The following is a 27,352-nucleotide window of genomic DNA, read 5'->3' on the forward strand; positions in this document are numbered from 1 at the left end:
CCGCCAAACTGCTTTGACTCAAAAACACCGTCAGTTGGAAGGTCCATCATTCATTTAATAACAGTTTTTCAGAGGAAAGTAAACATGCAACATTAAAACTCACACTGATTATTAACTAATTCCAATTGCAGAATTGTTGAAAATGTGCAAAACATGCCTCAGAACTGAGGTAATCTGGTGACTTCTTTGTCAATTGTTAATAGGAATTGTTGTTAAAAGGGCGAATTTGAAAATAATGGTGTGCAAGGCCTCTGTTAGTTATTTTATTCATTCATCATTTATTTTATCATTATTTTAACCATTAAATTGGAATTTGTGTTAATTGCTTTAGTGGCCTCAGTAAAACCTGAGAAAGCAGATGCTAAACAGGTTTAAGAATGTAAATAAGCACGGGCTCTAGTGGCCTATACATTACCAGTCTAGTTTTAATATTGGATGTCAATGAAAGTAACACAACTGTAAGATTATAATGCCCAATGCACGTGTATCCGTGGACCTTGAAACTAGTTAGGACTATCGTTAATTCCCTGAGCATCAGCACCACTTCAGGAACATCTTAGGCAAGAAGAGCCGTGTCAGAAACACGAGGCCACCCCCACGTAGAGCTTGGTCTTTTTGAGAGAAGAAAAGATCTCAAGTTAGAAGTCACGGATCTAGAGCTAGAGAAGGGGTGACATTTGCCCAGAGGTTTTCTTTTCAGGGCGTCTGGACTCAGCTGCATTCGCCTAGCTCGTCCACATGTTCCGGTTTGGGGTGTGGAACTGCAGGGCTAGTCAACGGCAACTGGCAGGGAAGAGGACATTGCAGCCTCAAGACACAGCGGAAGCCCAGACCCCGGGGGTGTAGGGATGCGCGGGCTGCGTTACTTACTGTCTTCCGGTAGGTTGTTCTCCCGCTCTTCTCTCTCCATCTGCTGGCACCACCCTTCCATGCGGTCTCGCTCTGCCTGGAGAAGCTTCAGAAACCAGTGGCCGTCCCGGTGGCACACTGACCTCTGGACGGCCTCCAGGGGGTCTTCGGTGATGGAGTCAATCCAGGGATCCGGGGGAGGCAGAATCGAAGGGTCAAAATCCGCGTCAAAGTCATCGTCGGCTGCGCAGGCGTGGTAGTGGTTTCCTGAGCCCTGAATGCTGACGGTGGAGGTGCTGGCGTCCCGGGAGAACTGTCTGGCCGCGGGGCCGGGACACGAATTGTCCTCTATAGACTCCAGAGAGTTTTCCAGATTATCGTGGAAGTCCAGGTCGGCCTGCACTGCTGTCGTCACACTGTTGGATCGAGTGAACCTGCGGAAGCTTGGAGGAATAGAGAAAAGAGATTTTAGCTCAAGGGGGTTTTTTTTAAGCAAAATCATTCTGCTTTCCTTGGTGCATCTCATTTTCTCAGTCTGCGGAGGGAGGCCCTTGATGCAAGCATACTGATTGCCACAGCTCTTGTAGAAGGAACACAGGTCTCTCATCTTTGTTCCATAGACAATATTAAAGCATATTTAGAGAAATTTTAGATGTGGAGCAATGTGTACAGCTATCAAAGCCAGTCCAAGGTCCAACTTCCTCCCCAAATCTGAGGTGGCATGAGTCCTAAAATTCAGGTTGGTGAGGGGTGAGGAAACAATTCAACTAGATCTTAGTCTGTGTAATTTGCTTAGAAATGGAGGGGGAGAAACCCTACCCAACTGAAACTGAGACTATTGTGACAACTGGCCTGAGACTATTGCAAATCCTGCATAACCACATTTTTCCAGGGACAGCTCTTACCAAGTATGACTTCCTGAAAGCAAACTAAAGAGTCATTAAGTTCCCTTAAAATTAGAATTCCTTTCCCTGGTAAGGATTCGCCTGTCTCTTGGTCATATAGGTCACTGCTATAATTTGGTACAAAGTCTTTAGGGGCAAAATCAGCTCACAGTTCTAGAGTTCTCCAGTACCCAACTCCTCTGTGCCTTTAATTTCCCGTCCCATAGTCCTTCTACCAAGGTGATAAAAGACAACTTGTTAACAGATTCAATCTGAGCATTTTATATGGATGTCTGTGCGATCTGCGTTTCTCAACCAAATGGCTCTATGTGTCTCTGGCTGATCCCTACAATGAAAGTGAGGACATATGGATGGTGGGAGGGGTGGGGAAGAAAAGAAGAGCAGTGAATTCTTTCTCAGACAAGGGGGCAAGAGAAGGTGTGGGCCTGAAGTAATTTAAAACACACCCAAAAAAAGCTTCCTTGGTTCCTGGAGCAGGCAGGAAACAATGATGAAGGATATGAGTCCATCGAAGGCAGCATCAGGTGTTGTTACCCCACTCTGTATTTCTTTCTTTTTTTTAAGGTGACTTCCTGACCTAATATTTAATTTATTTTTTATTGTGAAAAAATACACATAATATGAAATTTACCACTTTAACCATTTTCAAGTATATGACAGTTCAGTGGCATTAAGTACATTATTCACATTGTTGTGCAACTATCAGCATCATCCATCTCCAGAACTTTTTCATCTTCCCTAATTGAAACTCTATACCCACTAAACACCTCCCCATCCCCCACCCCCACCCCAGCCTCTGGCCACCACCATTATTTCTGTCTCTATAAATTTGACTATTTTTGGTCTCTCCTATAAGTGGAATCTAGAATATTTGTCCTTTTGTGACTGGTTTATTTCACTTAACATAATGTCTTCAAGTTTCATCTGTGTTGTAGCATGTGTCAGAATTTCCTTCCTTGTGAAGGCTGAATAGTATTCTATTGTATGTATATACCACATTTGTTTATCCATTCTTCTATTGATGGACACTTGAGTTTCTTCTACCTTTTGGCTATTGTGAATAATTTTGCTATGAACATGAGTGTACAAATAGCTCTTTGAGAACCTGCTTTCAATTCTTTTGAGTATATACTCAGAAATAGAATTGCTGAACTATATGGTAATTCTGTTTTTCATTTTCTGAGGAAATGCCATACTATTCTCCATAGCAACTACACCATTTTATATTCCCACCAACAGTATGCAAGAGTTCCATTTCTCCACATCCTTGCCAATCCATGTTTCCTGTTTTTTTGATAGCAGGCATCCTGATGGGTGTGAGGTGGTACATTTCTTGACTAGCTTCTGATTATGCCATTTTAAGATGGCTTATTTGCCAATTGATTTTCAGTTAATGTTTCATATTCAATAGTGCCAGCCTTAAAAGATAATGCACTAAACAGTGTCCATACAATATTTAATAAACCACATATATTTTTTCTTAACTCTCCTGGAACACTCTATTAAAGTTAATTAATACTAATACTCCGGTCCATTGAAAATAAAGAATGACCAGAGCAATACAGGTAAGTAGTTATTTGCAAGACTGTAGAAAGGCTGGAAGTCACAAAAAGGAGACAGTACAATCATCTCAATAAATCCACTTTTTTCCCTAGAGAATAAATTTCAAGAAAAAAAGTGGCTGCACTAACACTATCTATGTTAGTTATTAGGATGGCCAAAATGATCAGATATGTTGTGATCCATTTTATGAAGACAGACCAGCTAAAACTGGCCCATCTCACTGTTTGCTGTTTTCCAGAAATTACTTCTGTTGAAGGTATTAAGGCCTGGTCATTTTATAAGTTCTTTAACTCTCAGATGGGCCATTTAAAAAAAAATTACATAGGGGCTGGCCCCGTGGCCAAGTGGTTAAGTTCGCGCGCTCCACTGCAGGCGGCCCAGTGTTTCGTTGGTTCGAATCCTGGGCGCGGACATGGCACTGCTCATCAAACCACGCTGAGGCAGCGTCCCACATGCCACAACTAGAAGGACCCACAACGAAGAATATACAACTATGTACTGGGGGGCTTTGGGGAGAAAAAGGAAAAAAAAAAAAATCTTTAAAAAAAAAAAAATTACATAGTGTAACAGCCTGACAGCAATGTTATAGACCTCTCATCTAAGCACTGAAAGGAAGAACCATGTTAGCAACAGCCACTCATTTCCTGGCTGCAGTAGGGCCATTTCTGCATTCTTCTTGTTCATCTCCAAAATGTTAAATGTCATCTCCTGAAACTGAGCTTTCTCTCCAGCTGCGTATGTGTGAATTGGATGACTCTCCTTGCAACAGTTGACATTCTGGCTGTTCTACTGACACAAAATCCCAACTATGAAAACACTAGGCTTCCCTCTCCAAGATCATGTATTGCCAGAGGCATTACATTTCCAAACTTAAAGAAGTACTAGTGCCTTATTGATTTCAATCGGAGCAGACTTGCCAGAGAGAGAGAGAGTCGGTTCCACACACAAAGCAGAATGACCTGCTGTCCTGTGCCTCTGTTTTTATCTACACAAATCCATACTGGCATTCCTGACAGAGGGCTCCTGGCTATGAATCTTGTAAAGTAGCCACCTTCCTAAGAAAAATTACTTGGCAGTAGATTAGTAGAAGTTTGCAGTTTAGTCACCCAGAAAGAAATAAAAGTTAAGTAAAATTAAAATGGTTTGGGATTAAAAGCGGTGCCTTTGAACTCAGGCAGCCCTGTCCAGGCTGCACTGTTTCTATCAGTTAAGTTCCTCAACCAAATGCTTTCTTCCATCCAGAGCTTTCAAAAAATGTTCTGCTCTAGAAAACATTTTATGTCTTTCATGTGCAAAGTTCCTTCTGGGTGAAGGGTGCAATCGAGTTGTTACTGTTGTTCTAAAATTTTGAAGGGAACCAAGAAAGAGACATTGGATTAATTCCGGTATTTTTAAGAAGAATAAATCAGTTGCTGGTGGATGGTATAAACCTAAAGCTGAACCCAGTGGCTGGCTGTTTCCAAACCCACAATTTCCAATCTTGAAGCTTCTTTGGTCCTTCATGCCTTGAAGGCACAATGTGTAATAATTACAACTTCTGAAAAGCACCGGCTAATATTTTGGCCTAAGGAGCAGAAAACCATGAAACCAAAGACTGGATCAACCAGTATGGGACACAATGCCCTGTCTGTTCTGAAGAGTGAAAGTCACTTGTTAGCATTCACTCTGCTGTTGCTTTGTGCTCCTTCTATGAAACAAGTTTATATTTCTCATTAGAAGATTTTCTGCCCCCCTCCCGTGACTTTTTTGTACAGCAGGTTACAAATCAACACACAGATGGTAAATTGCAGAGGTCCATTCTCATCCTCCTGTCTGATGGGGCTGTAGTTAAACAAAATAAGTCATGAACAAAAGCCAAGCACAGGGTCCGACCCCGTGGCTGAATGGTTAAGTTTGCGCGCTCCCCTTCGGCCGCTGGTGTTTCGCTGGTTCAGATCCCAGGTGTGGACATGTCAGGCCACGTTGAGGCAGTGTCCCACATGCCACAACTAGAAGGACCCACCCCTAAAATATGCAACTACGTGCTAGGGGGATTTGGGGAGAAAAAGCAGGAAAACAAAAAACAAACCCCAAAACAGTCAGTATCTTTAGAACATACATGCTTCGGATCTGCAAGGTGTTCAACTATGTGGAACTCAAGTCATGAGCTTATCTTAGGGAGAGTCAGTCATTCCGTTACAGAATCCTCTGGCCTCTGGTTATCTTCTTTATCCATCTCATTGACATAATGGTTGCTTTTCAGGGCTAAATCTAGTTTCAAAGGGAGAAACATTAGTCCTCTGCTGTTCTTTCTTTCTTTGTAGAAGCCTTTAGACATTTTGCACTAAGCCTTCTGTCAAGGCTGAATAGATGTGGGATCTGAAAATGCTACTCTTCAAAAGTGCAACCATCTTGGTATTTCGTGAAATGGCACCCTTTAACTGATGTAAAACCCAAGAACCCAAGACATCTCATTATATAAAATAAAGGATAGATCAAAAGAAAGGCATGGGGGTGAGGAGATTGAGATCAAGAATTAAAACTTCCTAAAAAAGAGGTTGACTCTTTCTTGTCAGATCAGCTTCCCAGTTATAATAGCGTGTGGAGGAACCTAGGCGTTATAATGCAGTCCTTGTTCACAAATTCAGTGGGGAGGAACTCTCCTGCTCCCCATTTGTATGTGGTTAGCACTGTCCTATGGAGAGACTTTAAAACTACCTCAACAGAAGCATCCATTGGTTATTTAAAATCCTCCATGTTCATCATTCTTTTGCCTGAAGATCTCTTTCAGCAAAGGAAAATAGAATACGTTTTATACATAAAGACTCTCTCTACTCCAAATAATTGTAATGTATTTGCCAAATAAAAGAAAGGGAGGAAATGGAAAATGATGACAGTGGGCTTGTTATCCTCTGATAACTTTGGAGAGGGCCCAGCATGTTGCCAGTCTTCTTTTAGTACCAGCCGGTGAGGTGCTAGTAGCCTTGATGGGCTGTCACTATAGGAACCTAGGTTAGGAGTCTCAACAAACTGTCCTTGAACTGACCATGCCCCAGAAGGGCATTTCCCTCAGCACAGGAGCATGAGGTCACCCCTTGGTTACTGACCCCAGGTAACTAACCAACGCCTGAGAGGTCTCACTCACAATTCTTCTTTATAGTCTTGTTTTGGGGTCAAATGGAGGCCATAGGCTTGGGATTCAGATGGTCGTTTTTCTTTTTGCAAACTGAATTGTCTTGACAAACATGTAAAAAGGAAGAAAGAGTGGGAGGAAGGAAAGACAAAAAGACACACAAAAGGAAGGAAGGAAGAAAGAAAGAAAAAGAAAAAGTGTATGAGACATATCAGGAATTATGCCAAGTTTCAGGCTTTTGAAATTTGAAATGCACAAATGCCACACCTTTAAAATTCAGGTGTCCTGTAAAGAACTATTTGGCTAGGTCATGGTATTGTTAACTTGGCAAAGAAAAGAGGTGGTTTGCCAAATATAATACCAAGAGTAGGAACTAGGCTATGTTGTACTCCAAGGAATCTGTGAGGAGTGGGGATTGATCCAAAGCTTCTGGGTTGGCAAAGGGGGGATGTTTTTGACTGCCAAAGGTCTTTCCAAGTCTGTGGTCCCTGAACTGGCTTTCAGAAGTGCTGTCTCGACTTTAGCTTTTGTTTAAACATCCTGCTTAGTTGAAAAGGCACAAATCACAAGCCCAAATATTTACATATTTAAGTCACTTAACGATCAAAAGAGATCTTGTATAGTAGTTGACATTGCGCTAAAAGAGAAAACAATGCTACCTTTCCACATGTTTGTTCCACCCAGTTTTGAGGCCATGCGCTTTAATGTGTGAAGGACGAAGATTTAAAAAAACTCAGAATTTTCTAGAAATAGAGGTAATTTTGGTGAGAAACGAGAGTACCATAATCCTATTCACTGAAACATTTGCTTCTTGAAATGGGGAGGTGCTCTCATAATAGATTGCTGGTACTCTCCTTCAACACCTATGCCTTAGTCTGTGTGTTCACAGACCTGCTGAGATGGCAGGTGTCATTCACAAGCTCCTTGTGAATCCCAGCATTCTATCCCCGTAGCATTAAGTGTGTCCTGAAGGTCTAAGTATTATTTTGTAATGTACAAAAGGTATACTAGGAGAGAAGGAGATGGCTCCACCAACCGGAGATAAGAAAGACCAGAGACTTTTACGCAAATTGTCAAAATCTGCTCCCATCGGCTCCCATTCCCATCCCATTAATCTAAATGAAAGGAGCTTGGCTTTCCCTTTGCATACACGCACCTCTGAACATGCAAATCCTGCTCCAGACATTCACTGTTACCCAACTTCACCTGTTTCATAAAGGAATGGCAGGGACAGGGCCGAGAGAGTTGAAGAGGAAGAAAAAGAGGCCATAAAGTGATTTACTACCCGTTTATTCTAGGAAGAGTTTTCTCCTCTCATTCCCTGGATGTTGAAGGCAAGCAGTCCTTGCAGTAGCGCTGGCTCTCACTTGGATGATCTCAGATAAAGATCCCAGGCAGTTAAGAAGTAGTTTACAAAGATATAGATGGAAATATTAAATATACATACACCAGAAAAATAACATTCTGGAGTTTCCTTTCCAGAAAGTTGCTGTGAGACCCCTAGCTTCTCTCTATATGACCACTAAAGACATACGTCAATTCGTCAATTTGACAATGTTAATAAATAACCAAAAGTGTATAATTTCAAAGCTTCTACCTCCCCTTAACACTTTTAGTTGTGAAAACCAAAGATGATGGCTTTACAAATTGCTCCAAAATACATCGTAAATATTTAACCTTATGAAAGGTAGCTGAGTTGCAATGGGGGCAGGAGGCCAGAACCTGTACCACACACTTATTCACACTTATCTTGTTTCCAAACTAGAGATTATGACAGCAATAGAGCAACATGGGGAATATGGCAATAAGCAGAAAGGCAAGACCAGTAGACTGTGCCTGGACCCCAATTAAGAGTCTCCATCTGTGTATAACGCTACTCTAAAATTGAGGAAACACTGCTGGAATGTTGAATCATGGAACTTACACCTAAAAGAGGTTATTGAAGTTTATTGTATCTAACTCCCAAGTTTTAGAGATAGAAAGGTAGAGAGACTTTCAATTTGGATCTTTTAAACAAGAATGCTCTTTTTTCTCCATGGTTTCCATTTATTCCATGACCTTCCAAGTCAGAGAATAGTGTTAAATAACACGGCTTACCCCACTTATAGGTCAAATAAAATCTATATGTATGACTTCTGCTTCTGGCCACGATGGAGTAAGAATGACTGAATTTACTCTTCTATCTGAAACAACCGAAACACTGAAAAAACATGTGAAACCACAGTTTTAAAGACATTTGACATCAGACAATCAAGGACATTGATCACTGAGATATGGGAAACAGATGAGGTCTCTGATTGCCCCTAATTACCGACTGGTGCAAATTTCCAGGCCACAACACAAGGAGTAGTCCCCTTGTGGAGCCAGCAGTCTCCCTGACTCGATGAGACATCGCCGGGATTCCAACAAGGGCAATGCAGCTAGAGTTTGCAAGGCAGAATGTGGGAGAGGAGAGAGCTGCACAGAGAAAACCCCAGAGAGCTGCACAGGGTCCCGGTAGAGCATTCACCTACGTTCAGTACATGGGGTAAGAAATCTACCTATGGCTGCGGTATCTTTACTCCTCTTTGAAAGAAAAAGCTGTCAAGGTAGTGCGATATGCAGCAAAAATATCTTTTAAAAATAATGACAAAGTAATGACTTTTTCAATTTAAAAAAGCTTAAAGAATTCATCACAAGTAGACGTGTGCTATAAGAAAGGTTAAAAGATGCCCTTTGAGAAAGAAACTGATGCTACATGGAAACTTGGAGCTACACAAAGGAACAAAGAACACTGGAAGTTGTAACATTGTGGATAGAGGTAAGACTTTTGCTCTTATTATTTAAATCTCTTTAAAGATAATTGATAGTTTAAAGCAACAATAATACAATATATTATGGAGCTTTAATATATGTAGAAGTAAAATGTTTAATAACAATAGCACAAACCTGGGAAATGGAGGAATGGAAGCATACTATTGTAAGTTCTTATATATGAAGTGATATAATTTTTTTTAAAGACTGGCACCTTAGCTAACATCTGTTGCCAATCTTCGTTTTTTTCTTCTTCTGCCCAAAGCCCCCCACTACATAGTTGTATATTCTAGTTGTATGAAGCAATATAATTTTACTTGAAGGTAGATTATAGTCAATTAAAGGTATACGTTGTAATCTGTATAGCAACCACTAAAAAATATAATGAAGAGTAGCTAATAAGCCAACAACGGGAATAAAATGGAATCATGAAAATACAGTTAATCCAAAAGAAGGCAGGAAAAATGAAAAATGGGACAAAGAAGAGATAGAAGTAACAAATACAAGCTGGTGGACTTAAACCCAAGCACACCAACAGTTACATTTAAGTGTAAATGGCCTACGTGCCCCAATTAAAAGGAAATGATTGCAAGATTGGATTAAAAAGCAAGGCTCAACTACGTGCTTCCTATAAAAAACCCACTTTAAATATAAAGACAAAAATAATTTAAAAGTAAAAGAATGAAAAGGATATACCATGCTAACACTAATGAAAAGAAAGTTCAATCTGCTTTCTTACTATCAGACAAGGTAGATTTCAGAATAAAAAATATCACTAGGGAGAAAGAGTGATGTTTCACAATGATAAAAGAGTCAATTTATCAAGAGGACGTAACAATCTTAAACATTTATGAGCCTAATAAAACAGCCTCAAAATACAGGAAGCAAAAACTGATAGAACTATGAGGAGAAACAGATAAATTCACAATTATAGCCAGAGATCTCAACATCACTCGTACAATAATTGATAGAATATGTAGGCAGAAAATCAGAAAAAACATAGAAAAACTGAAAAACTAACCTAATTGGCATTTATAGAACATTCCACTCAAAACTAGCAGAATAGATAGTTTTCCAAGTACATATAGAATATTTAGCAAGACAGACAATATTTTGGGCCATAAAACAAATCTCAATGAATTTTAGAGGATTCAAGACATAAAGTATGTTGCCTGACCACAATGGAATTAAATAGAAATTAATAGCCAAAAGATATTTACCAAATCCCAAAATATTTGGAAGCTAGATAATTCATACTCTACAGGTTAAATAAAAAAATCAAAAGGGAAATTAGAAAGTATTTTGAACTGAAGTAAAATGAAAACACAACAACCAGAGTTTGTGGGATGCAGTTTAAGCAGTACTTAGAGGACATTTATAGCACTAGACACCAATTGTACAAAAGAATAAAGGTCTCAACTCAATGCTCAACTGCCATCTTAAGAAATTAAACATAGAACAGCAAATGCAACCTATGGTAAACAGAATAAAGGAAATGAAAAAGATAAGAGCAAAAGTCAACACAATAGAAAACAAAAAATAGTAGAGAAATATAAATAATATCAAAGCTGCTCCTTTTAAAAGATTGATAAAATTAATAGCCCTCTAGTCAGACTGAAGAGAACAAAAAGAGAAGACATGTTACCAATATCAGAAATGAGAGAGGTGACATCACTACAGATTCTACAGATATTAACATGATATTAAAGCAATATTATGAACAACTTTATACCAATAAATTGGATAACTTAGATGAAATAGATAAATTCATTGAAAGACATCAACTACTAAGGCTCAGGCAGGAAGAAATTAATGACCTGAATAGCCCTATATCTATTAAAGAAATTGAATGTGTAGTTTAAAACTTTCCCACAAAGTAAACTCTAGATCCAGACAGTTTCACTGGTTAATTCAATTAAATATTTAATGAAAAAATTATACCAACTCTACACAAATTCCTCCTGAAAACTGAAGAGGAAAAAATACCTCCTAGTTCTTTCTATGGGGATAACGTTAATACCAAAGACAATAAAAACATTACAAGAAAACTGCAGAACAATATTCCTCATGAATATAAATAAAAAAATTCTTAACTCAATATTAGCAAATCAAATCCAATAACATATAAAAATAATTATACATGATGACAAAATTAGGTTGATCCAAGGAATACAAGGTTGAATTAACATTGAAAAGAATCAGTCAATGCAAGACAACTGGATATTCACATGCAAAAAAATGAAGTTGGATCCTTACCTCACAGCACATACAAAAGTTACCTCAAAATGGGTCAAAGACCTAAATTAAAGAGTTAAAACTATAAAATTCCTAGAGGAAAACATAGGGGCCAATCTTCCTGATTTTGGATTTGGCAATGGTGTCTTAAATAGGACACTGAAAGCACAAGTGAAAAAAGAAAAAATAAACTGGACTTCATTAAAATTAAAAACTTTTGTGCATCAAAGGATGCTATCAAGAGAGTAATAAGACAGGGGGCTGGCCCCATGGCCAAGTGGTTAATTTCACATATTCTGCTTTGGTGGCCCAGGGTTTTGCCGGTTCACATCCTGGGTGTGGACACGGTACTGCTCATCAGACCATGCTGAGGTGGTGTCCCACATAGCACAACTGAAGGCACTTACAAGTAGAATATACAACTATGTACCAGGGGGCTTTGAGGAGGAGGGGGAAGAGGAGAAGATTGGCAACAGATGTTAGCTCAGGTGCCAATCTACTGTTTTTTTTAAAAAAAGAGAGTAAAAAGGCAATCCAAAGAATAGGAGAAAATATTTGTAAATCATATCTCTGATAAGGTCCTAAGTATCAAGAATATATAAAGAATTCTTACAACACTCAACAGCAAAAAGGCAAACATCCCAATTTAAAAGTAGGCAATGGGGGCTGGCCCTGTGGCCGAGTGGTTAAGTTTGCACGCTCCGCTGCAGGCAGCCCAGTGTTACGTTGGTTCGAATCCTGGGCACAGACATGGCACTGCTCATCAAGCCACGCTGAGGCAGCGTCCCACATGCCACAATTGGAAGGACCCACAACTAAGAATATACAACTATGTACCAAGGGGCTTTGGGGAGAAAAAGGAAAAAATAAAATCTTTAAAAAAAAATAGGCAATGGACTTGAATAGACATTTTCACAAAGAGATATACAAATAGCAGACAAGTACATGAAAAGATAATTAATGTCATTAGTCATTAGGGAAATAGTTACAATGGTAAATTTGTGTTATATGTATTTGATGATAATTTTAAAAAATTGATCAAGGCAATTCATCATATTAAAGTCTAAAATGAAAAACTTTGTGACATCTCATTAGATGGAAAACCAGCATTTGACAAAATCCACCATCTGTTCTTGATCATAATTCCCAACATACTAGGAGTAGAAAGGGACTTTCTCAACTAGATAAAGGGCATATACAAAAAAATTAAAGCACACATGATACTTAATGGTGAAAAACTGAATATTTTCACTCAAGATCAGGAACAAGGCAAGGACGTCAATATTCATGACTTCTATTCAACATTGTACTCAAAGTTTTAGCCAGTGTAATAAAACAAGAAAAAGAATGCATCCAGATGGAAAGAAGAAATAAATCTGTCTTTATTTGTAGATAGCACAATAGTCTATATAGAAAACCCTATGGAATCTACAAAAAAGCTGCTAAGACTAATAGGTAAGTTTAGTAACATTACAGGATAGAAGATCAACATAAAAAAATCGATTATATTTCTATGACCAAACTATGAACAATTGGAAATTGAAATAAAAGTAAATATCACTTACAGTAGAAAGAATAAATGAAATATCTGTGGATAAAGTTTACAAAATATGTATAAGACCTTAACACTGTAAATTACATACTATTGCTAAAAGAATTTAAGGAAGATTAAGTAAATGGAGAGAAATTGTTAAGATATAAAATTTCCTGATGTATAGATTCAATGCAATCTCAATCAGAATCCAGTAGGTCTTTAATTTCTATTAAATTCTTTCTAAAATTCATATGGAAAGGCAAAGGACTTAGAACAGCTTAAAAAAGAAAAGGCTTTGGAAATGAAGGAAGTTGAAGGACTTATACTACCTAATTTCAAAACTTATTATAAAGCTACAATAGTCAAGACACGTGTACATTAAACCAAAAACTGCAGAATACACATTCTTTTTGAATGTGTAAGAAATATTCTTCAGGATGGATCACATATTAGGCCATAAAACAAGCCTTAATAAATTTAAGAAGACTGAAATAATACCAAGCATCTTTTCTGACCACAGCAGTATGTAACTAGAGATCAACTACAAGAAGAAAACTGGAAAAGCTACAAATATATGGAGACTAAACTAAATACTACTGAACAACTATTGGGTCAATAAAGAAATCAAAGGAGAAAGAAAAAAATAACTGAAGACGAATGAAAATGAAAATATGACGTACCAAAATTTGTGGGATCCAGCAAAAGCTTACTAAGAGGGAAGTTTATAGTAATACAGGCCTACCTCAAAAAAACAAGAAAAATCTCAGATAAACAATCTAACAATACACCTAAAGGAACTAGAAAAAAGAAGAACGAACAAAGCCCAAAATCAGTAGAAGGAAGGAAATAACAAAAATTAGAGTGAAAATAAATGAAATAGAGACAAAAAAACAATAGAAAAAATCAATCAAACTAGGAACTGGTTCTTTGAAAAGATAAACAAAACTGAAAAACCCTTAGCTAGATTCAGCAAGAGACTCAAGCAAGAGAGAAGGTTCAAATAAATAAAATCAGAAATGAAAGAGAAGAAATTACAACAGACACCACAGAAATACCAAGGATTATGAGAGAATACTATGAAAAGCTATATGCCAACAAATTGGATAATCTAGAAGAAATGAATAAATTCTTAGAATCATACAACCTTCCAAAATTGAATCAAGAAGAAATAGGGAATCTGGATACACTGATTGTTAGTAAGGAGATTGAAACAGTAGTCAAAAACCTCCCAAAAAACAAAAGTCCAGGACCAGATGGCTTCCCTGGTGAATTCTATCAAACATTCAAAGAAGATTTAATACCTATCCTTCTCAAACTCTTCCAAAAAACTGAAGAGGAGGGGACACTTCCTAATGCATTCCACAAGGCCAACATTATCCTGATACCAAAACCAGACAGGGACAACACAAAAAGGAAAATTACAGGCCAATATCATTGATGAATATAAATGCAGAAATCTTCAACAAAATACTAGCAAATAGAGGGGCTGGCCCTGTGGCCGAGTGGTTAAGTTCGCGCACTCCGCTGCAGGCGGCCCAGTGTTTTGTTGGTTCAAGTCCTGGGTGCAGACATGGCACTGCTCATCAAACCACGCTGAGGCGGCGTCCCACATGTTACAACTGGAAGGACCCACTATGAAGAATATACAACTATGTACCAGGGGGCTTTGGGGAGAAAAAGGAAAAAATAAAATCTTTAAAAAAAAAATACTAGCAAATCGAACACACTACTTTAAAAGTATCATACACCATGATCAACTGGGATTTATTCCAGGGATGCAAGGATGGTTCAATATCTGCAAACCAATCAACATGACACACAACATTACCAAAATGAAGAATAAAAATCACATAATTATCTCAATAGATGCTGAAAGAGCATTTGACAAGATAGAGTACCTGTTTACAATTAAAACTCTGAATAAAATGGATATAGAAGGAAGGTAACTCAATATAATAAAGGCTATATATGACAAATCCACAACTAAGATCATGCTCAATTGTGAAAAATTGAAAGCTATCCCTGTAAGAACAGGAAGAAGACAAGGATGCCCACTTTCACAGCTCTTATTCAACATACTATTGGAAGTCCTAGCTAGAGCAATCAGGCAAGGAAAAGAAATAAAAGCGATCCAAATCAGAAAGGAAGAAGTAAAACTGCCACTATTTGCAGATGACATGATCTTATATATAGAAAACCCTAAAGGATCTACCAAAAAACTAATAGAAATAATAAATGAATACAGTAAAGTTGCAGGGTACAAAATCGACATAAAAAAATAAGTTGCATTTCTATACACTACAAAATGAACTAATAGAAAGAGAAATCAAGAATATAATCACATTTACAGTCTCAACAAAAAGAATAAAGAATAAAATACCTAGAAAGAAATTTAACCAAAGAAGTGAAAGACCTGTACACTGAAAACTTTGACATTGTTGAAAGAAATCGAAGAAGACACAAAGATATGGAAAGATATTCTGTGCTCGTGGATTGGGAGAATTAACATAATTAAAATATCCATACATCCTAAAGCAAAATGCAGATTCAATGCAATCCCTATCAAAGTCCCCATGACATTTTTCATGGAAACAGAACAAAGATTTCTACAATTTATATGGAGTAAGAAATGACCCTGAATAGCCAAACAAATCCTGAGAAAAAAGAACAAAGCTGGAGGTATCACACTCCCTGATTTCAAAATATACTTGGAAGCAATAGTAGTCAAAACAGCATGGTACTGGCAGACAAACAGACACACAGATCCATGGAACAGAATCGAGAGCCCAGAAATAAACCCACACATCTATGGACAGCTAATCTTTGCTAAAGGAGCCAAGAACATACAATGCAGAAAGGAAAGTCACTTCAACAAATGGTGTTGTGAAAACTGGACAGCCCTGTGCAGGAGAATGAAAGTAGACCATTATCTTATAGCACACACAAAAATTAACTCAAAATGGATTAAAGACTTGAATATAAGACCGGAACCCTTAAAACTCCTGGAAGAAAACACAGCAATATGCTCTTTGATACTGGTCTTAGCAGCATCTTTTTGAATACCATGTCTCCCTAGGTAAGGGAAATAAAAGAAAAAATAAACAAATGGGACTACATCAGACTAAAAAGCTTCTGCACAGCAAAAGAAACCATCAACAAAATGAAAAGACAATGTAATAATTGGGAGAAGATATTTGCAAATATCTGATGAAGGTTTAATATCCAACATATATAAAGAACTCATACAACTCAACAACAAAACAAACAGCAAACAACAACAGCCAAATAATGAAAAAAACAACAACAACAAAAAACAAAATTAAAAAGTGGGCAAAGGATCTGAACAGACATTTTTCCAATTAAGATTTACAGATGACTAACAGGTACATGAAAAGATGTTCAACATCACTAATTATTAGGGAAATGCAAATTAAAACCACAATGAGATATCATCTCACACCCATCAGAATGGTTATAATTAAAATGACAAGAAATAAGTTCTGAAGAGGATGTGGAGAAAAGGGCAACTTCATGCACTGCTGGTGGCAATGTAAACTGGTGCAGCCACTGTGGAAAACAGTATGGAGATTTCTCAAAAAATTAAAAATAGAACTACCATATGATCCAGCATCCCACTTCTGGGTATATATCCAAAGAACATGAAAACACTAATTTGAAAAGATATTTGCACTCCTATGTCCATTGCAGCATTATTCACAATAGCCAAGAATTAGAAACAACCTAAGTGCCCATTAGCGGAAGAATGGATAAAGAAAATGTGGCATATATGTACAATGAAATATCACTCAGCCAGAAAAAAAGATGAAATCTTGCTCTTTGTGACAAGATGGATGGACCTTAGGGGTATTATACTAAGGGAAATAAGTCAGATGGAGAAAGCCAAATACCATATGATTTCACTCAAGTGAAAGATAAAAACAACAACATCAACAACAAACAAACACATAGCTATAGAAATTAGATTGGTGGTTACCAGAGAGGAAGGGGGAGGAAGGGAGAGTGAAAGAAGTAAAAGGGCACATGTGTACAGTGATGGATGGTAATTAGTCTTTGTCATGGTGAACATTATGTAGCCTACACAGAAATCGAAATATAATTATGTACACCTGAAATTTAGATAATGTTATAAACTAATGCTACCTCAGTAAAAAAATAAAGTGTGGTATTAGCATGAAGATAGAAAACTAGATCAATGGAACAGCACAGAGACTGTAAAAACAGATCCATACATATATATCAATAAATATATGAAAAAAGGTACAAAGGATATTCACATGTAAAAATTAAGCTTTTATCCACATCTTGCTCCATATATAAGAATTAACAGGAAACAGGTCATAGACCACAAAATCTAGAAGTATAAAAATTCTAGAAGAAACCAGAGAATCTTTGTGACCTTAATTTAGCCAAAGATTTCTTGGAGATGACCAGAAAGCATAATCCATAAAAAAAAATGGTACTTCATTAAAATTATGAATTTCTATTCTCTTTTTTTTTTTTTTTTTCAAAGATTGGCCCTGAGCTAACATCTGTTGCCAATCTTCTTTTTTCTCTCGTTCTTCTCCCCCACAAAGCCCCCCAGGACAAAGTTGTATATTCTAGTTTTAGGTCCCTCTGGTTGTGCTATGTGGGACGCTGCCTCAGCATGGCCTGATGAGTGGTGCCATGTCTGTGCCCAGGATCCAAACAGGTGAAACTCTGGGCTGCCGAAGCGGAGCATGCAAACTTAACCACTCGGCCATGGGGCTGGCCCCTGAATTTCTACTCTTCAACTCTGAGACAATGAAAAGACAAGCCACGGACTGGGAGAAAATACTTGCAAATCACATATCTGATAAAGGACTTACATATAGAAAGTAAAGAATGCTCATAACCTGATAATAATGTAAAAATAGTTCAATTTAAAAAGATTTGAGTAGACACTTCACTAAAGAAGATATATGGATAGCTGATAAACTCATGAAAAGTTGTTCAATATCACTACACATTAGGGAAATGCAAATTAAAATCAAAATGAGATTACAGCACCCATCTGTTAGCATTGCTGAAATTAAAAAGACTGGCCATACCAAATATTGACAATAATATAGAGCACCTGGAACTCTCACACAGTAGCAATAATATGGAACAGTTGGAACATTCACATAGTAGGAATGTAAAATGTACAAGCACTTTAGAAAACTCTTTGGCTGTTCCTTAAAACATTAAATATCCACATCCCATAAGACCCAAGGATTTCACTCCTAGGTTTTTACCTAAGAGAAATGAAAGCATATGTTAGATTTGTACACAAATGTTCACAGCAGCTTTATTTGTAATAACTCTAAATTGGAAATAACCTAATTGTTTATCAACAGATAAACAAATTCGGTATATCCATACATTAGAATAGTAACCTGCAATAAAATGTACTATACATGGAAAACATGGATGAATGTCAAAGGAATTATGCTGACTGGGAGGAACCAGGCCAAAAAGGATGACATACTGCATAATTCTATTTAAACAAAACTCTAGAAAATGCAAACAAGTGACAGCAAGTAGGGGAAAGGGATAGGGGAGGAGAGGTGGGTGGGTCGGAGGGGCTGACAGTAAAGGGGCAGGAGAAACTTTACGGGGTGATGAATGTCTTTATTTTGATGGTGGTGCTAGTTTCATTTCATATACATGTGTGTATATTTGACAAATATATGTCAAAACCAGTCAAACTGTACACTTTAAATATGTACAGTTTATTGTGTGTCAATTAACTTCAATAGAGCTGTCAAAACAAAAAAAGCTCATGATGGAATTTTCAGAGGACAGGATCCGGGCCCTCAAGTGCTTCCCTCTGAGTGTAAAGTGGTACAAATATTTTCAGGAGCTACTTGCAAATGGAGATCAAGAACATTTAAAACATGTATAAATTCTTATACCCAGTAATTTCACTCCAGGAAATGGAATAATCTGAAAGTGAAAATATTGCACAAAGATATTTATCACACTATTATACGTTACTATTTTGATCAATCTACTTTTTATTTATTTATTTATTTATTATATATTTTAAAGATTGGCCCTGAGCTAACATCTGCTGACAATCTTCTCCTCAAAGCCCCCCAGTACCTAGTTGTGGGTCCTTCTGGCTCTGCTATGTGGGACACCACCTCAGCACGGCCTGACGAGCGGTGCCATGTCCGCGCCCAGGATCTGAACTGGCAAAACCCTGGGCTGCTGAAGCAGAGCGTACGAACTTAACCACTCGGCCATGGTGGGGGGAGGGGCTACTTTTTATTTTTTATCAAAGTTATACAAGCACACAGTTTTAAAATAGCAAATGGTTCTACAAGGCTGGTTATGACAAATAGAAATTCCTGGCCCCTTTATGTAACTGCTCCAGAGGCAGTCACTTTTAAACTCTATTTTGAAATAAGAAAAATTGGTATTTTTTGATATTTTAGTTTTTGTCTTTAGGGAAAATGAAGATTTAGATTTCTCTTACCTCATCATCATCCCTCCTCCCCATTCTCTCTCTGACACGTGCACACGTGCGTACATACACACTCACACAAGTGCACTTCTGGTCTGTTCCTGTATTTTTCCTGATATAGTTAACATTGTAAATTTGGATCAATATTTAGAACTTGCTTTTCATGACTACTTTATTATAACCAGGGCTAAACGCCAGTCAGAAGTCTGTGCTTTGGGGAGGGGCTTATCCATTCTAATCCTCAGTGTAGGGTGATCTGGCTGGGCTTTTACCTTGCAAAATCCCTGATGTAGGTATCTTTGGGTCTCTGGGCTCAGGCGGGTCAGGTGCTCACAACAGACTCCTCCATCCTCCTGCCTAGAGGCAATATGCCAGGCTGCCGGGAGACTGGAAGCTGAGTGAGCACAAGGAGGCTTAAGGCAGGATGCCTCAACATTGGGTTCGTAAACTTTCACTTATCCTCCTATTTTCACTACAGTAACCCTGCCCTCAACTGTGCTGGTGTCCTTCAGACCAGAGATTCACTGTTTTAGTCTCTGAAGAAGAGAAGCCTCCAGGCTTCTGCCAGAGTGGGGAAGGATTGTCACTTGGTTCTGCAGATTCAAGCAGTTTTTAGTTTCACCTTTATCCTATTTTCGGAGCACCCAATGAGGTCGATTCCCTTGCCTTTTGTAGATTCTGAAATTTAAATGGAGCTACATCTTGGATTTCTGCATTACTGGCTTTAGACTCAGCTTTCTCTGGTTGGCTAAGTCAGTTATCACTTGTCTATCCATCTTCCAGCCTCCAAAATTTTGCTGTTGTTTTCTTTTCCTCTCCTGTTTTCTTCATCCTTGGCAGTTTAAGTCAAAACAAACAAAAAATCCTTTTACTGTCACTTAGTTTCAGAAGTCCTCAAAGATAGATGTGTTTTTTTTTCACAATCTTTGGTCAAAAGTCAATCTACAAATAACGTAAATATTCAACAGCAGGAGAAAGGGGAAGCAAATTATGGTAGCTGTATTTTTGAATATTGCGTAGCTATTAATAGAAGTATTTATCATGAATTTTTAATAATGAGAAGGCTTTTGTTATAATCTTGGTTGATTTTTTAAATATTACTAAATTTAAATCATAGGCTGATTTCAACAACTTTTAAAATGTTCATGGAAAATGTGTGGGTAAAAATATACCCCTTTATTAGTTCATGGTTAATGGATGGGATTAGGGAAGATTTTATTTTACTTCTGTAATTTATAACTTTTTACAGTGCATAAATACTACCTTACTTTTCTTATCATTAATTAGATTATAATACACAATTATTATAGAAAAGATAGATAATACTTAATAAGACATATACACACATAAGCACAGTTTTTTCGATTACTCTAAAGCCCATGAGAATTATAAACTGTTAACATGTTGCCATATGTTTTCCTCCAAGTAAATTTACATACTATTTTTATAATGAAAATAAATAATATTCTTCCTCTTTGTGTCCACTGTTAGAGTCTTAGAGATATTAGTGGGCTAATGTAAGAAAGTTTAGTTTGGGGGCTGGCCCAGTGGTGCAGCGGTTAAGTTCGCATGTTCCGCTCCTCGGCAGCCTGGTGTTCACCGGTTCGGATCCCGGGTGCGGACATGGCACTGCTTGGCAAAAGCCATGCTGTGGTAGGCGTCCTACATATAAAGCAGAGGGAGATGGGTATGGATGTTAGCTCAGGGCCAGTTTTCCTCAGCAAAATGAGAAGGATTGGCAGTAATTAGCTCAGGGCTAATCTTCCTCAAAAAAAAAAAAAAAAAAAGTCTAGTTTGAACCACTGTTGAAATACATTGTTATCTGGAAGGAAAGGGGAGACCCCTGGGAGCCTCTCAGCTTTCTCACCTTAGTAAACAAAAGGATTGGTTTACTAGATTTGTTAATTTTCAGCTTGAAAGACAAGAAGACCTCATGCAAATTCCTGGGGAGCAGTCAAAAGGATGAGAGAGAATGAGGACAGGATGCGTGGAGGCACTTGGATAGAGAACAGTGGCGAGGTGAGTACTCCTGGGGGAGGTGTTGGCAAGATTTGCCTGCTTTGCTTAGAATGAGTCCTGCCTATCAGCAAATATATGCCTTGTGGATCCCACCAAACAATGGCACTGGCTGACCTGTGAAACAGGAGCTGAGGAAAAATAGCTAATGTCTGATGGAGATGAGGAGTTTCTTCATTGGTTTAAGAGAAGCAGTCTTGTTTCAAAACCACATTCATTCGTTGTCCCTGGGTTGGTGTTGCCATGGCGTTTAAACTAGTGACCTTTAGACAGCATTCCTCTGTGCGAGGTCCCCACCAAGAGGCAGCCCTGGAGAATGGATGTGGCAAGACTGCGATCAGTGGCATTTTGAGGATATCATGGCTGCCTACAAATATACCAGGAAGATTTGTAATACTCCATGTCAATTCCTCTTCAGAGGAATTGACGCAGATCTCTTACCTAGCGCATTTTATTTTTTACTAATGATTTATTAACATCTTCCTTTTGTTTCAATTTGGAACACTGGAGAGCGCCCTAAATTTACAAGTCTACCCTTTAGGAGACAAATCAGCCAGACACACTTTGCTACGTTAGATTTGGTTCCTAAATTGTGATGGATTCAAAAGGTGATAGTGAGTCTTCTGTCTCTTTGATCAGTCTGTTTATTTGGGGAAGGAAGAAATGGATTGTATTGGTCATTCAAGGTGAAAACAAGAGTCTCATTTTTATCACCAGATTAAAAAAAAAATCCCCCAGCTGTCAGTAGGTAATCTTATCTTCTCCATTTTGGGTTTTAAGATCCTATCTAAATGAATTATGACCAGCAAAATTATTTTTTAAAAATTATCATTAGAGACAGAAGATGTAAGTGATCCCTGCCTGTTGGACGATGGATTTCTTTTGGGGAACTTGAAAACAATCATTAAGATCAATTTAAATCCCTATTTGCTTTACAGTGATTAACGACAAAGTGACCTTTGAGGAAGGGTATGTTTTAGAAAGTTTAGCACCAAAATTGGGTCTGCCAGCCCTTTTAGGGGATGAGTTTTAAATAAATTATTCTGTTTACTGAGGAACCGACCATGCTACAAACTTCAATAGTTCATTAAATTTTCAACTTTTTAATAACATGAGAAAAGTGGCTCATTTGAAGTTTTTGGGTTGCTATTAGGTATGTCCAAACCGTGCAGTATTTTGCATTCCTGTAAACAGACAAGAGTGAAGGCATTAATTTGGTAAGATAGAATAGTTGACTGCAGGGGAAATGTTGGAAGTAAAATTTGAAAATTGTGATGATTTTCTCTTATTTTTAAAGAAAAGGTGGTCTAATAGCTTCCTTGAGACTTGACTATTCAGAGCGGTTCTATTTAGGTACATGATAGAACAAGAAACACTTATACCGTGCTTCCTATGTATTAGGTATTTTTCTAAAAGTTTTATATCAATATTAAACAACACACCCCAGGACAATAGTCTGAGGTTAATACTACTATGCACTCCTCTCTCTTTTTAATTAATAAACTTTATTTTATAGAGCAGTTTTAGATTCACAGCAGAATTGAGCAGAAAGTACAGCGATTTCCCACATACCCCCTGTCGCTCCACGCACAGCCTCCCCCACATTAACATCTCCCGCCAGAGTGGTACACGTGCTGGGGACCCTACACTGACATGTCATCACCATCCAAAGTTCATAGTTTACACTGAAGTTCACGCTTGGTGTGTCCATTCGATGGACTTCGACAGATGTATCCACCACTGTAGTGTCATACAGAACAGCTTCAATCCCTTAAAAATCCTCTGTGTTCTGTTTATTCATCCCTCCCCCCAACCACTTTTTACTGTCTCCATAGTGTTGCCTTTTCCAGAATGTCACATAGTTGGAATCATTCAGTAAGTAGCCTTTTTAGTTGGCTTCTTTTACTTAATAACATGCATTCAAATTTCCTCCATGTCTTTTTGTGGCTTGATAGCTTATTTCTTTTTTAACACTGAATATAATCCCATTGTCTGGATATACCACAGCTTATCCATTCACCTACTGAAGGACATCTTGGGTGCTTCCATGTTTTGCCCATGACGAATAAAGCCACTATAAACATCTGTGTGCAGGTTTTTGTGTGGACATAAGTTTTTAACTCCTTTGGGTAAATCCCAAGGAGCACAACTGCTGGATCACATGGTAAGAGTACGTTTAGTTTTGTAAGAAACTGCCAAACTGTCTTCCAAAGGGGCTGCAGCATTTTGCCCTCCTGTGAGCAATGAATCAGAGTTAATGTTGTTTCACATCCGCATCAGCATTTGGTATTGTCAGTGTTTTGGATTTTGGCCATTCTAATACATGAGTAGTGGTATCTCATTGTTTTAATTTGCAATTCCCTAATAACATATGATGTTGAGCATCTTTTCATATACTTACTTGCCACTTATATATCTTCTTTGGAGAGGGGTCTGTTAAGGTCTTTTGTTCCTTTTTTAATTAGGTTGTTCATTTTTTATTGTTGAGTTTTAAGGGTTTGTTGTATATTTTGGATAATAGTCCTTTATCAGATGTGTCTCTTGCAAATATTTTCTCCCAGTGTGTAGCTTGTCTTCTCATTCTTGTGACATTGTTTCACAGAACAGAAGTTTTAAATTTTAATGAAGTCCAGCTTGTCAATTATTTCTTTCATGGATTGTGCCTTTGGCACTGTATCTGAAAAGTCAATACCATGCCCAAGGTTACCTGGATTTTCTCCTTTGCTGTATTCTAGAAGTTTTATAGTTTTGTTTTTATATTTAGGTCTGTGATCCATTGTGAGCTAATTTTTGTGAAGGGTGTAAGGTCTGTGTAGATTCATTTTTTTGCATGTGGATATCCAGTTGTTCCAGAACCATTTGTTGAAAACATTATCATTTCTCCATTGTATTGCTTGGCTCCTCCGTCAAAGATCGGTTGACTATATTTATGGGAGTCTATTTCTGAGCTCTCTATTCTGTTCCATTGATCTATTTGTCTATTCTTTCCCCAATACCATACTGTCTTGATTACTGTAGCTTTATAATAAATGTAGAAGTTGAGAGTCAGTCCAACTTTTTTCTTCTCCTTCAAAATTGTGTTAGCTATTCTGTCTTTTTTATCTCGATATAAACTTTTGAATCAGTTTGTCCATATCCACAAAATAACCAGCTGGGATTTTGATTGAGATTGCATTGAATCTATAGATCAAGTTGGGAAGACCTGCCATCTTCACAATACTGAGCCTTCCTATTCATGAACATGGAATATATCTCCATTTATTTGGTTTTTCTTTAATACGTTTCGTCAGAATTTTATAGTTTTCCTCACATAGATATTGTACATATTTTGTTAGATTTATACCTAAGTATTTCAGTTTTGGGGGTACTAATGTAAATGGTAATGTGTTCTTAATTTCAAATTCCACTTGTTCATTGCTGGTATATAGGAAAGTGGTAGATTTTTGTATATTAACCTTGTACCCTGCAACCTTGCTATAATCACTTATTAATTCCAGGAGGGTTTTTTGGTTAATTCTTTCAGGTTTTCTTCATAGACGATCATATCATCTGCAAAGACAGTTTTATTTCTTCCTTTTCAATCTGGATACCTATTATTTCCTTTTCCTGTTTTACTGTATTAACTAGGACTTCCAGTATGATGAGTGGTGAGAGGTAACATTCTTGCTTTGTTCCTAATCTTAGCAGAAAAGCTTCAAGTTCCTCACCATTAAGTCTTATGTTAGCTGTAGGTTTTTCATAGATATTCTTTATCAAGTTGAGGAAGTTCTCCTCTATTCCTAGTTTGCTGAGAGTTTTAGATCATGAATGAACATTGGATTTTGTCAAACGCTTTTTCTGTAGCTATTGATGTAGTCGTGTGATTTTTCTTCTTTAGCCTGGTTGATGTGATTAACTGATTTTCAGATGTTGAACCAGCCTTACATACGTGGGATAAATCCCACTTGGTCATGGCCGGATTTTATTTGCTGATACTTGTTGAAAATTTTTGCCTCTATATTCATGAGAGATATTGGTCTGTAGTTTTCTTTTCCTGTTATGTCTTTGTCTGGTTTTAGTATTAGGATAATGCTGGCCTCATAGAATGATTTAGGAAGCATTCCCTCTGCTTCTGTCTTTAGAAGAGATTATAGAGGATTGGTATAATTTATTACTTAAATATTTGGTAGAATTCACCAGTGAGCCCATCTGGGCCTGATGATTTCTCTTTTGGATGATTATTAATTATTGATTCAATTTCTTTAATAGATATAGCCCTATTCAAATTATTTATGCCTTGTGTGAGTTTTGACAGATTGCGTATTTCAAGGAATCAGTCCATTTCATCTAGGTTATCAAGTTTGTGGGCATAGCATTGTTCATAGTATTCCTTTATTATCTTTTCAATGTCCATGTGATTTCTGTGATATCCTCTGTTTTATTTTTGATATTAGTCTTTTGTGTCTTCTCTCTTTTTTTTCTTAGACTGATTAGAAGCTTATCAATTTTATTGATCTTTTGAAAGAAACAGCTTTTGGTTTTGTTGATTTTCTCTATTGATTTCCTGTTTCCAGTTTCATTGATTTCTGCTCTAATTTTTATTAATTCTTTTCTTCTGCTTACTTTGGATTTAACTGCTCTTCTTTTTCTAGTTTGGCAAAGTGGAGGCATAGGTGATTGACTTTAGATCTTTCTTCCTTTATAATATGTGCATTCAGTGCTATAAATTTCCCTATAAGGGGCCAGCCCAGTGGCACAGTGGTGAAGTTCACACATTCCACTTTGGCAGCCTGGAGCTCACCGGTTTGGATCCCGGGTACAGATATGGCACCACTTGTGAAGCCATGCTGTGGCAGGCGTCCCACATATAAAGTAGAGGGAGATGGGCATGGATGTTAGCTCAGGGCCACTCTTCCTCAGAAAAAAGAGGAGGATTGGCAGCAGATGTTAACTCAGAGCTAACCTTCCAAAAAAAAATAAATTCCCTATAAGTACTATTTTCACTGTATCCCATAAGTTTTGATAAGTTGTATTTTCATTTTCATTCAATTTAAAGCATTTTTAAGTTTCTATTCAGATTTCTTCTTTGACTCATGTGTCATTTGGAAATGTGTTATTTAATCTCCAAATATTTTAGGAATTTCCAGCCACCTTTCTGTTACTGATTTCTAGTTTAATTTCACTGTGGTCTGTGAGCAGACATTGTATGACTTTTATTCTTTAAAATTTGTCAAAGTGTGTTTTATGGTCCAGAATGTGGTCTATCTTGGTGAACGTTCATGTGAGCTTGAGAAGACTGTGTTTTCGGTTGTTGTCAGATGAAGTAGTCTAGAGATGTCAAGTATATTCAGTTGATTGATGGTGCTGTTAAGTTCGACTACGTCCTTACTGATTTTTTGCCTTCTAGATCTGTCCATTTCTGATAAAGGGGGGTTGAAGTATCCAACTATAATAGTGGACTCATCTATTTCTCCTGTGAGTCTATCAGTTTTTGCCTTGTGTATTTTGATGCTCTTGGTAGGTATATAAACATTAAGAATTGTTATATCTTCTTGCAGAATTGACCCCTTTATCATTGTGTAATGCCTCTCTTTATCTCTAATAATTTTCCTTCTCCTGAAGTCTGCTCTGTCTGAAATTAATAAAACTACTGCTGCTTTCTTTTGATTAGTGTTAGTATGATATATCTCCATCCCTTTATTTTTAATCTATATGTGTCTTTATATTTAAAGCAGGTTTCTTGTAGATAACATACAGCTGGGTATTGTTTTTTATCCACCCTGACAATCTCTGTCTTTTAATCTGTGTATTTTATACCATTGATGTTTAAAGTGATTATTGATCTAGTTGGATTAATATCTACCAGATTTATTACT

The 27,352-nt window shown here is 37.5% G+C and overlaps 1 protein-coding gene across 25 annotated transcripts in view; it reads right to left on the reverse strand.

Annotated features, from left to right (window-relative positions):
• Nucleotides 1-27,352, reverse strand: part of DLGAP1 (DLG associated protein 1) — an 843,036-nt gene that overhangs the window by 25,861 nt on the left and 789,823 nt on the right. For all 25 annotated transcript variants that reach the window (XM_001915460.6, XM_070220811.1, XM_070220815.1 and 22 more), the window contains one exon: nucleotides 871-1,292. In XM_001915460.6, coding sequence (XP_001915495.2) covers nucleotides 871-1,292 — 422 coding nt within the window. The remainder of the gene's footprint in view (nucleotides 1-870; nucleotides 1,293-27,352) is intronic.

The sequence above is a fragment of the Equus caballus genome, chromosome 8 (genome assembly GCF_041296265.1).
Source record: "Equus caballus isolate H_3958 breed thoroughbred chromosome 8, TB-T2T, whole genome shotgun sequence".
Classification (NCBI taxonomy): Eukaryota; Metazoa; Chordata; class Mammalia; order Perissodactyla; family Equidae; genus Equus; species Equus caballus.